General features: G+C 48.0%; 1 protein-coding gene across 1 annotated transcript; it reads left to right on the forward strand.

Annotated features, from left to right (window-relative positions):
- On the forward strand, window positions 1-10,833 carry polr2a (RNA polymerase II subunit A). The gene is made up of 29 exons (XM_070992811.1): window positions 1-341; window positions 1,107-1,239; window positions 1,338-1,474; window positions 1,597-1,770; window positions 1,883-2,164; window positions 2,297-2,458; window positions 2,633-2,853; window positions 2,955-3,087; window positions 3,190-3,314; window positions 3,537-3,747; window positions 3,828-4,037; window positions 4,125-4,293; window positions 4,420-4,514; window positions 4,642-4,845; window positions 4,938-5,160; window positions 5,274-5,457; window positions 5,536-5,707; window positions 5,815-5,920; window positions 6,006-6,211; window positions 6,331-6,594; window positions 6,700-6,907; window positions 6,991-7,091; window positions 7,173-7,277; window positions 7,433-7,615; window positions 7,725-7,928; window positions 8,049-8,235; window positions 8,336-8,449; window positions 8,540-8,689; window positions 8,919-10,833. Exons 1-29 carry the CDS (start codon window positions 255-257, stop codon window positions 10,067-10,069), a joined length of 5,901 nt encoding a protein of 1,966 aa, XP_070848912.1. The 5' UTR covers window positions 1-254; the 3' UTR covers window positions 10,070-10,833.
- The last annotated feature ends 1,468 nt before the right edge of the window (window positions 10,834-12,301 follow it).

The following is a 12,301-nucleotide window of genomic DNA, read 5'->3' on the forward strand; positions in this document are numbered from 1 at the left end:
AGAAGCGCTTAGTGCGCTCCAGAGTGTAGATCAGGAAAAGGGAAGGGAACAGTCGGTAGCCATCTTACTTAGGACCAAAACACAAATAATTCGGCAATAAAGGCAACCGACAGCAGAGGTCCCTGGGATATCGCCTTCGGAGACTTTCCGGTCACCGTTGGCGGCCTGACCAGAGTCGTGGTGACTATTTAACGGCTGTTCCTGTTCACAAAGCGGCGTGCCGAGGAAGGACGCGTCTCTTTTGAATAGACAGGATGCACGGACCGCCCTCCGGCGACAGCGCATGCCCATTGCGCACGATCAAGAGAGTTCAGTTCGGCATCATCAGCCCAGATGAGCTTGTAGGTTTTCTTTTCGGCGGAGTGGGGTATTTTATTAATTCTCAGACAGATCACACATCACTCTTAGAGTATCTTAACGTATCTTGTTGTTTAACATATGTGGCAAAGACATGGTTCTGTTTACAACGGAAAATGCTTGCTGTTAGCCTAGCCTAGCTAGCTGTGTCAGGCTGGTGGAGCTTGTGCTAACTAGCATGTAGCAGGAAGTTTGAAAAACTTAAAGCACAACATTTTCAAAAAGGATTCATTTTATCACATCAATTAAACCCCCTTTCTATTCATGTAATGTACCTTGTAGGCCCACCAGTAAGTAGAAATTTTGGTTATTTTATAGCCTTTCGTTATGGACACAGCGTGTTTGGTTTTATCACTGGTCGCATTGTACGCATTGGTCTGGTCTCATAATAAATAAATAAAAGGGTAATTCAACAAAGTAAGATGCATGTTTTCTTTAACTCAGCTGTGTGTTTTTTAGTCATGGGGATTGATGGAAATTAGATAATGTTTATGCTATGAAGCGTAACGTTTTAAATCATAGTAAGAACCATTGTTTATACTTTATTTTAACTGAATGCAGCAATTGGACAATTTTTGTTAATTGATGTTTGAATGAATGTTTTAGCATTGAACAGTGGATGATGATTTACATAAATTTGATTCAGTCACTGATGTGAATGAATGCTTGTGAAAAATGTGTACTGAACGGACACATGCAGATTTATTGACGGGACGTGATGGACTTATGCATGATGTGTCTCTTCCTAGAAACGGATGTCAGTTACAGAAGGGGGAATCAAATACCCTGAAACAACAGAAGGAGGACGTCCTAAACTTGGTGGCCTTATGGACCCAAGACAAGGGGTCATAGAGCGAACTGGAAGATGTCAGACCTGTGCAGGTACAGTTATTTTGTATATTAGTGATGTAATCATTCAATTGACTGCTGCTCCTATAAGTCATGACTTAATGTTTTGTACATGGCTTTTGTTTTCTCAGGCAACATGACAGAATGTCCTGGCCACTTTGGCCACATAGAACTGGCAAAGCCAGTTTTCCACGTTGGCTTTATCACAAAAATAATGAAGGTCCTTCGATGTGTCTGCTTCTTTTGCTCAAAGCTATTAGTGGATTCAGTGAGTATACTCTCCATATCACAGTAAATAATGATAGAAATCCACTATTTTTAGTCACGAAACTATGGTTTCAGCTTTTGCAATTTTGAGGATTAACTTCTTGCGATTGCTGTTACCTCCAGAACAACCCAAAAATCAAAGACATCCTGGTAAAATCTAAAGGGCAGCCCAGGAAGCGTTTGACACATGTGTACGAGCTGTGCAAAGGAAAAAACATCTGTGAAGGAGGGGAGGAGATGGACAACAAATTCGGAATGGAACAGCAGGAGACTGAGGAGGACATTACCAAGGAGAAGGTATTTGGTTGGAGACTTTTTGGCCTTTTTCAGCTCTCAACATTCACAGCGCTGCTCAACATATGTCTTTCTCACACTCTTCCTCTCCATCCCCACTGTTTGACCTCTGCAGGGCCACGGTGGCTGTGGACGCTACCAGCCACGTATCAGACGCTCTGGCTTGGAGCTGTATGCCGAGTGGAAGCACGTTAACGAGGATTCACAGGAGAAGAAAATCCTGCTGAGTCCAGAACGTGTGCATGAGATCTTTAAACGCATCTCGGACGAAGAGGACATCATCTTGGGCATGGACCCCAAGTTCGCCCGACCAGAATGGATGATTATAACTGTGTTGCCTGTGCCTCCGCTGGCTGTCAGGCCTGCTGTAGTCATGCAGGGCTCTGCTCGCAACCAGGTGAAGTAATAGGATCCCAGACTGAGCGTTTTGTTGTGTTAGCCTGCATATTTTGTTTCTGCATGTTTGTATGCTGTGTCAAATCTACACCTGAAAATAACAACAAATCATTAATTGTTTTCTGTTTTATAGGATGACTTGACCCACAAGCTAGCCGACATCGTCAAAATCAATAACCAGCTGAGAAGAAACGAGCAGAGCGGTGCGGCAGCTCACGTCATAGCTGAGGATGTCAAACTGCTTCAGTTTCACGTGGCCACCATGGTGGACAACGAATTGCCAGGCCTGCCAAGGGTGTGTATGCACTTCCACTGTACCTTAAATATACAGCAAGATTTCTACCCAGCAGGTCATTTAGTGGAGCGTAGTTTGAAGTACATTAATGAGCCCAGTCTCTATTACTTTCACAGTTTTCTGTTTTTACACAGTGTTTTTATGGTGCTTAAATTTCCACGTTTCCTTTCACAGGCAATGCAAAAGTCTGGCCGTCCTCTCAAATCCATAAAACAGCGTCTAAAGGGGAAGGAGGGCCGAGTCCGAGGCAACCTCATGGGAAAGCGTGTGGACTTCTCCGCCCGTACTGTCATCACCCCAGACCCCAACCTGCAGATCGACCAAGTGGGCGTGCCACGGTCCATCGCAGCCAACATGACCTTCCCAGAAATTGTCACACCTTTTAACATCGACAGGTAAGCTGATCAAATTTTACCTAATGTGTAAAAACCTGTATTTCAGAGCCATTTGTTAAAGGTGTGCAGCATCATCTGATTCATTCTGATGACCACCCTAGATTACAAGAGCTGGTACGAAGAGGCAACAGCCAGTACCCAGGAGCCAAATACATCATCCGTGACAATGGAGACAGAATTGACCTGCGATTTCACCCCAAACCAAGTGACCTTCATCTGCAGATTGGCTACAAGGCAAGATTAGAATCATTGTCTACTGTTAAGATTATCTTTTCTTATGTGATGATTTCAAATGCATGTTTATCCTGACTAAATCTGACCCTTTTCTCTGTTTAGGTGGAAAGACACATGTGTGATGGTGACATCGTCATCTTCAACCGGCAGCCTACACTGCATAAAATGTCCATGATGGGGCACAGGGTCCGGATTCTGCCGTGGTCCACATTTCGACTCAACCTCAGGTACCAAATGAGGACAAGACCTTACTGGCTTTTATGAATGTGTTTCCTTTAGAAGCTTGCGGTAACTTTCCATAGAAACAGTTTATCCATTAAACTTATTTTAGGAAATTGTGAATGCATTTCAAATCACTTATGTTACTTTATCATTAGATGGTATGAATTTGGTCTTAATTCAGATTCCTGGCAGCAGTCCTAACACCCCATCCTCTTGTCTCCTTCCAGTGTAACCACCCCATACAACGCTGACTTTGATGGGGATGAGATGAACCTCCACCTGCCTCAGTCCCTCGAGACGAGGGCAGAGATCCAGGAGCTGGCCATGGTGCCGCGTATGATCGTCACGCCTCAGTCCAACAGGCCCGTCATGGGTATTGTGCAGGACACCCTCACGGCTGTCCGCAAGTTCACCAAGAGAGACGTCTTCTTAGAGAGAGTAAGGGGATTGTTACAGGCTCACCACCAGCTGCTTTTTCTTGTCTGAAAGAGTCCTAACAGTGCGCTCCTCCACCACAGGGCGAAGTGATGAACCTCCTCATGTTCCTCTCCACTTGGGACGGGAAAGTGCCTCAGCCAGCCATCCTCAAGCCCCGTCCTCTGTGGACGGGCAAGCAGATCTTCAGCCTAATCATTCCTGGACACATTAATGTGATCCGCACACACAGCACCCACCCCGACGATGAAGACAGCGGCCCTTACAAACACATCTCACCTGGGGACACCAAGGTACAAAAGCCTGATTAATGACGCGTAGATTAAAGAATGGAAAATAACGACAGTGCAAGTGACCACGCTTTCCACTTACTCACATAGGTCATAGTGGAGAACGGTGAGTTGATCATGGGCATCCTCTGTAAGAAATCTCTGGGAACCTCCGCCGACTCTCTCGTCCACATCTCCTACCTGGAGATGGGTCATGACATCACCAGACTCTTCTACTCCAACATTCAGACTGTGGTCAACAACTGGCTGCTCATCGAGGGTAAGAAAACAGTGAAGTGCACGTAGCTTTATTGCTGTATTTTAGTGGTACTGAATGAATTTTTTTGTGTGTTTGTACAATCAAGTTTTGTGTTTGTAATATTTTGGATTTGTTAATTTTCTTCAGGTCATTCCATTGGTATTGGTGACTCCATTGCTGATGCCAAGACCTACCTTGACATCCAGAATACCATCAAGAAAGCCAAACAGGATGTGATAGAAGTAAGCACAAAGTATTTGTGGAGTCACTAAACTCACAGAATAACTCAAATTTGCTTATTTCAACATACTTCAACCCGTCTTCAGCAGAAATTGCAAATAGAAATGTTAAACTTTTCCTCTGCCCCAGGTCATTGAGAAAGCCCACAACAATGAGCTGGAGCCGACTCCTGGTAACACTCTGAGGCAGACCTTTGAGAACCAGGTGAATCGTATCCTGAACGATGCTCGAGACAAAACTGGATCCTCTGCCCAGAAGTCTCTGTCTGAGTACAACAACTTCAAGTCCATGGTGGTGGCTGGTTCCAAGGGATCAAAGATTAACATCTCACAGGTAAATAATCCACCTAACTATTATGTTACAGTAGAGTAATATTCACATTATCTTTGAGATCTTTTTACCACTAATCTTCCCTCCTTATTCAGGTTATTGCTGTGGTGGGGCAACAGAACGTGGAGGGTAAGCGAATCCCCTTTGGGTTCAAACACCGCACACTGCCTCACTTCATTAAGGATGACTACGGTCCTGAGAGCAGAGGCTTTGTGGAGAACTCCTACCTGGCTGGCCTGACACCAACCGAGTTCTTCTTCCACGCCATGGGAGGCAGAGAGGGTCTGATCGACACAGCTGTCAAGACTGCTGAGACTGGTAAGGGCGAGAGAATGGTCAATAAAGAAGACCCAAAATCCATTTGAGTGGACTGTCCAACAAAAAGAAAGTCTTTTGGTTTCTAATATGGTGAATCTGTCCTACCCCAACAGGTTACATCCAGCGTCGTCTGATCAAGTCCATGGAGTCTGTGATGGTGAAGTACGATGGCACGGTGCGTAACTCCATCAACCAGGTGGTTCAGCTGCGTTATGGTGAGGACGGCCTGGCGGGAGAGAACGTGGAGTTCCAAAACGTGGCGACGCTCAGACCCTCACACAAGGCCTTTGAGAAGAAGTAAGTCACACACATTAGCACTTTAATATTGATTAATAGTCTACAATCAGTGGCCTAACTGTGGTCTAATCTGTGTAGGTTCAAGTTTGATTACACCAATGAGCGAGCGCTGAGGCGAATGCTGCAGGAAGACGTCGTCAAAGACGTGCTGACCAATGCTCACGTGCAGAGTGCCTTGGAGAGAGAGTTTGACAAGATGAAGGAAGACAGGGAGGTCCTCCGAGCCATCTTCCCCACCGGGGACAGTAAGGTGAGCGTGAGCGCATTTGCAGGTCCTCCTCTGCTCTTTAACATTCTCTCGGTCTGCCACGTAAAATCCAAAATATCACATGCTGCAATGTTTCTCCTCGCCTGCAGGTGGTGCTGCCGTGCAACCTGGCCAGAATGATCTGGAACGCTCAGAAGATCTTCCGCATCAACACTCGAACCCCAACAGACCTCAACCCTCTGAGGGTTGTCGACGGTAAGCTCAAACACAACAAACCTCGTTAACGAAAGAGCAAAATATCACCAGTCACTGTTAATCCTTCCTGTGCTTGGATCCCCAGGCGTTCAGGACCTGAGTAAGAAGCTGGTGATTGTGAATGGCGACGACCCGCTGAGCAAACAGGCGCAGCAGAACGCCACGCTGCTCTTCAACATCCACCTGCGTTCCACGCTCTGCTCCAAACGCATGACGGAGGAGTTCCGCCTCTCCACCGAGGCTTTCGACTGGCTGCTGGGAGAGATTGAGACCAAATTCAACCAGTCCATTGTAAGTTTAGTATTAATTTAAGAGTTGTTTAAGAGCTGTTTGCTGCTAGACTGTTAAAACACTGAACTTGGAACATGAGATATTTTTTACATTAATGCCAAGTTTCCCTCTCTTCTCAGGCCCACCCAGGTGAGATGGTTGGCGCTCTGGCTGCTCAGTCGCTGGGAGAGCCGGCCACTCAGATGACCCTCAACACTTTCCACTACGCCGGTGTGTCAGCCAAGAACGTAACACTCGGTGTGCCTCGTCTGAAGGAGTTGATCAACATCTCCAAGAGGCCCAAAACGCCCTCGCTGACCGTCTTCCTGCTGGGTCAGGCAGCACGTGACGCTGAGAGGGCCAAGGACATCCTCTGTCGGCTGGAGCACACCACGCTGAGAAAGGTGAGAGACAGCCATTGGTCAGTTTCTCCTAATGTAATAATGATTTGAATCCACATCCATTCCTTCCATATCAACAACTGAAAACAAGCTTTTCTTTTCATATAGGTGACAGCCAACACCGCCATCTACTACGACCCAAACCCCCAGAACACGGTGGTGGCCGAGGACCAGGAGTGGGTGAACGTCTACTATGAGATGCCCGACTTCGACGTGACGCGCATTTCACCGTGGCTGCTGCGCATCGAGCTCGACCGCAAGCACATGACTGATCGCAAGCTGACTATGGAGCAGATTGCAGAGAAGATCAACGCAGGTGGGTTGTGTTTGCGTTAACAGAACAGCGCTTTAGCAGAGTCGAGGTGGTTTTCCCCTAATGACGCTTTTGTTCTCCGCCAGGTTTTGGAGACGACCTGAACTGTATTTTCAATGACGACAACGCCGAGAAGCTCGTCCTGCGAATCAGAATCATGAATAGCGACGAGAACAAGTTCCAAGAGGTGAGTGGTGATGTCATATTCAGTCGCGGTTTCTCACTGCAGGCACTTTCTGTATTGATCAGAGATAACTGCTTTTTCTAGGATGAGGAGGTGGTGGACAAGATGGATGATGATGTGTTCTTGAGGTGCATCGAGTCCAACATGCTGACAGACATGACCCTTCAAGGCATTGAGCAGATCAGCAAGGTAACGGAGTGAACACACACACACACACACACACACACACACACACACACACACACACACGGGATCAGTGCTGCTCTTGTACAAACTTGCCGTCAGTTGCAAAAGCGCGTAGCTGCCTGTGGCTCCGAGTCAAACGTCGCGCTCTTCTCCTCCAGGTGTACATGCACTTGCCCCAAACTGACAATAAGAAGAAGATCATCATCACAGAGGACGGCGAGTTCAAGGCCCTGCAGGAGTGGATCCTCGAGACGGACGGCGTGAGCCTCATGAGGGTGCTCAGCGAGAAGGACGTCGACCCCGTCAGAACCACCTCCAACGACATCGTGGAGATCTTCACGGTATGAAAGAATGAGAATGGGTTTCTAATCACCGCAGATTTTTAAAGATGTTAATTATTGCGTTTTGATATTATTGCTCACCCTCTTCTGCTCCGTCTCCCTCGCGTAGGTGTTGGGAATCGAGGCCGTGCGAAAGGCTCTGGAGAGGGAGTTGTACCACGTCATCTCCTTCGACGGTTCCTACGTCAACTACCGTCACTTGGCTTTGCTGTGCGACACCATGACATGCCGTGGTCACCTGATGGCCATCACACGTCACGGCATCAACCGTCAAGACACAGGACCGCTCATGAAGTGTTCCTTTGAGGAGACGGTAAGAGGACGGACAGGAAACTGAAGAATTAGAGTTGAAGTCGTCGGAAGAAACCACTTTATCCTTCATAGCCACTTGCTTTTTTCCTCACCTCACTCTGTCTTGCATTTCCTCGTCCAGGTGGACGTGTTGATGGAGGCCTCGTCCCACGGTGAGAGCGACCCCATGAAGGGTGTGTCGGAGAACATCATGCTCGGTCAGCTCGCCCCGGCCGGCACAGGGTGCTTTGACCTGCTGCTGGATGCTGAGAAGTGCAAATACGGCATGGAGATCCCCACAAACATACCCGGCATCAGCGTGGCTGGACGTAAGTGGGGAAACGTCGGTTGGATGTAAAGCAGAACTGATTGTGCAGTAGATACAGCGTGAGCTATGATATTTATGGTCTGTGTCTGTCCCGTTTGCAGCCACTGGCATGTTCTTCGGCACCGTTCCGAGTCCCATGAGTGGTATGTCACCTGCCATGACCCCGTGGAACACAGGAGCGACACCAGCCTACGGCGCCTGGTCCCCCAGTGTTGGTGAGTGTCTGCCCAGGCTGCTTTGGCTCTTCTTCCTTTCTTTTTTGGTTTCATTCTCTCTAAATTTTGCCTCATTTTTTTCCCCTCTAGGGAGCGGCATGACCCCTGGAGCAGCAGGTTTCTCTCCCAGCGCAGCATCAGATGCAAGTGGCTTCTCTCCAGGCTACTCGCCGGCCTGGTCTCCCACCCCCGGGTCTCCAGGCTCGCCAGGACCTGCCAGTCCGTACATCCCATCTCCAGGTTAGACACTGCAGAAATCTGTCTTTTAAGATACAGTTTGTTTAATATTTTAAAATGTAAAAATTTTGACTGATGTTTTATGGACCAAATGATCAGTAACTGGTAAAATAATAATAAGTGGTAGTGCTGAATTCTGGTAGAAATGTTGGACACAGTTCGGGTCAGCTTGGCTCAGGATCGTTGAGGCACTCGTTTTCCCATCCTTCAAATGTTTTGTTTTCCTCTTTAGGTGGAGCCATGTCACCCAACTACTCCCCCACCTCCCCGGCCTACGAGCCTCGCTCGCCTGGAGGCTACACCCCACAGAGCCCCGGCTACTCCCCAACATCACCCTCCTATTCTCCCACCTCTCCCTCTTACTCCCCCACCAGCCCCAACTACAGCCCGACATCTCCCTCCTACTCGCCCACCTCACCCAGTTACTCCCCAACTTCCCCCTCCTATTCTCCCACATCTCCATCTTATTCCCCAACATCTCCCTCTTACTCCCCCACCTCCCCATCCTACTCCCCCACATCGCCCTCCTACTCCCCCACCTCACCAAGCTACAGCCCGACGTCACCGAGCTACAGCCCGACGTCGCCCAGCTACTCTCCCACCTCACCTTCTTACTCACCCACCTCTCCCTCTTATTCTCCCACGTCTCCATCTTACTCCCCCACCTCTCCATCCTACTCCCCCACCTCTCCTTCTTACTCGCCGACCAGCCCGAGCTATAGCCCCACATCGCCGAACTACACTCCCACCTCGCCCAGTTACTCCCCCACCTCTCCCTCCTACTCCCCTACATCGCCCTCTTACTCTCCAACCTCCCCCAACTACACCCCGACCAGCCCAAACTACTCCCCCACCTCCCCTTCATACTCCCCCACCTCTCCGTCCTACTCGCCCTCCAGTCCACGTTACACCCCGCAGTCGCCCACCTACACCCCGAGCTCCCCCTCATACAGCCCCAGCTCCCCCTCTTACTCCCCCACCTCCCCCAAATACACCCCGACTTCACCCTCCTACAGCCCCAGCTCCCCGGAATACACTCCCACCTCTCCCAAATACTCCCCCACCTCGCCGAAGTACTCCCCAACATCGCCGAAGTACTCGCCAACTTCTCCCACATACTCCCCGACGACTCCCAAATACAGCCCCACCTCTCCTACCTACTCCCCCACCTCCCCCACTTACACCCCAACCAGCCCGAAATACTCCCCCACCTCTCCTACTTACTCCCCAACCTCCCCCAAGTACTCACCCACGTCTCCTACCTACTCGCCAACTAGCCCTAAAGGCTCCACGTACAGCCCCACCTCCCCTGGATACAGCCCCACCTCACCCACCTACAGCCCGGCCATCAGCCCTGACGACAGCGATGAAGAGAACAACTGATGAGCCGCGGATGAGAAGGGGAGGCAGCTGAAGAAACCCCGTCACCTCATGGTGGACACCCGAAGGACAGCACCTTTAACCAGCTGGAGGTGGCGGTGCTTCTAGCCACAGGGGTCCCAACTGTGATAGTTTTTCTTTGGGGAAATCTCTCCTTTGGGGACCTCTGTGATGCTCCAGTCCTGACCATCTGAAAGCCCCCTTTACCACATGAAATTGCTAAAACTATTAAGTGAAGAGACTTGAACTGCTTTGCCTGAAGGAAAAAAAAAAGGCTGCCTTTTGAGATAGTTTTTTAATTTTCACACGGGGTGTTGGAGCAAAACTGCAAATCCCAAGAGGGAATTAAACAGAGAGGAAGATGTGGTGAACACATAACGGGGAGAAAATGTCCCTTTTTAACTTTATAGTGTACTGCATCCAGTCTCTCTCTCATTCTCTAAATGTTGGGTGTATAGTTGTGGAAAGCGTACTTATTGCCAAAAGCCTTTTGAGAAGTGGATTGTATTCATCACTAAAGCATAAGCTCTAAAGGAAAGCAAGGAGATAAGGTTTAGACTTTGTTTACTGCATATTTCACCGAGGTGTATCTTGTTAGACCTTTCGCTGCTTTTGTAAAACTACAGTTGCTGCCAGTTCTGAGGCATTTTGTGGATCCGAGATGGAGCTTTAGGTGTTTGTTGTATTAAAACAGTCAGTTTGTCTCAAGGAGAAAGCGGGATGATCAGCAGAAATACGCGATAAGAGAGAGAAACTGGCTTGCAGGGTTAAGAAATTTCACCCTGAACATCGTTGACTACATAGATGTATGTACCCACGGCCCTCCCCTCTTCCTCCTTCACACCCCAAAGACGAAACCTGAAAGATGTCATGAAAACACCCACCAGCATCCTCTTGTCCTCTACCATTTTGGAGACTTGTGCACCAGAAGGAAAAACAAAACGCTTTTCCAGATAATATTCTTCCTGTGACGCTGAGAATTTAAAGATTTATATGAGAAAAAAAAAAGTCATAGAATGATGATTCTGTCTTTAATTTTGATTCTTGGAGGAAATGGGGCACACGTGGACGAGGCGTACTAGTTTGGCGTTGCTGCTTTTGTCATTGTTTGCATGAGTAGCACATGTTAATACATTTTAATCGAGCTTTAGGTTGAAATTGTTTTCAGATCCCTCCCACTTCTTGCTAATGTTCGTCCCATTTCTGATAGCTGACGTGTACACAGGATTATTTGGACTATTCAGTTTATTTAAGAAAGAAAGTGAACTACTATTCTGTGTGAATATGAATAGAGGAAAATTAAGTTGTTTTTTTTTTTCGGCTTTTCTCTTGTTTGCTTTTGGTGACTATGTAAACCTGTTTGCAGGAGGCTCATGTTCATATACTGTGGATGAAGGGGCAGAGGACGGAGGGGAGTGCTTTTATTCCCGCCCCTGTTCTCCCCAACAGTCCGAGTCTTTGCCGCGACGGCGACTGCTCTTTTGGCTAACAGTTGTTCGATGTGTCGCATGCCGTCAGCAGGTCGCGACGTTGCCTCAGTTAAAGGTAGAAGGGCAAAAAGTCGAGTGTTTTCGCTTCTCGGGACGCCAGAGGGCAACATTTGTCCTCCTGTTGGCTTTTTTCCTCACAACGTGGAACAGTTTATTTTCTCCTCAGCAGAGATTGTCCAAAGAAACAGCACTTTTGGGCCTCTCTTTAAAAAAAAACCCTTACCCACTACATTAGTGTGATCTTCTTTTTGAATATGGGTGCTCTCTCACATGACTCGACCTAGTTTGTCTGTTAGGGAACCGCCTGATGACAGTGGAAACATTTTTTCCCTTTTCCTCCCTGTTCCATTCGATCATTCGACACGGTTTCTGAATTTGTTGGACTAGCTGGGTCTCCTCCCTCGTCCCCTCTTCATCCACAAGTGATCCTCATTTCTGAAATCAGTGTTTCCTTTTTTTTTTTTTTCTACCAGTGTATGTACCTGTGATGAGGGGAATCATGGGGAGGGGAGGGGGGACGCGTTGGGTCTGACTGGGAGTCTTGAGGAGATTAAAACACAACCAGTAATCTTTTGGGTTCTGTTTTAAATGATTTGTCAGATTTTGTGAAACGTTGCTTCCAAGATGGTCTTGAATTGAAAGGACTGCATCTTCTGGCCTTTGAGATAAAGCAGGTTTGGTAATTGCACTTAGTAAATATTGTGGTGGACCTAAGCCCCAGACATTGTGATATTTTGTCCACTAT

The sequence above is a fragment of the Chaetodon trifascialis genome, chromosome 23, assembly GCF_039877785.1.
Source record: "Chaetodon trifascialis isolate fChaTrf1 chromosome 23, fChaTrf1.hap1, whole genome shotgun sequence".
Lineage (NCBI taxonomy): Eukaryota > Metazoa > Chordata > Actinopteri > Chaetodontiformes > Chaetodontidae > Chaetodon > Chaetodon trifascialis.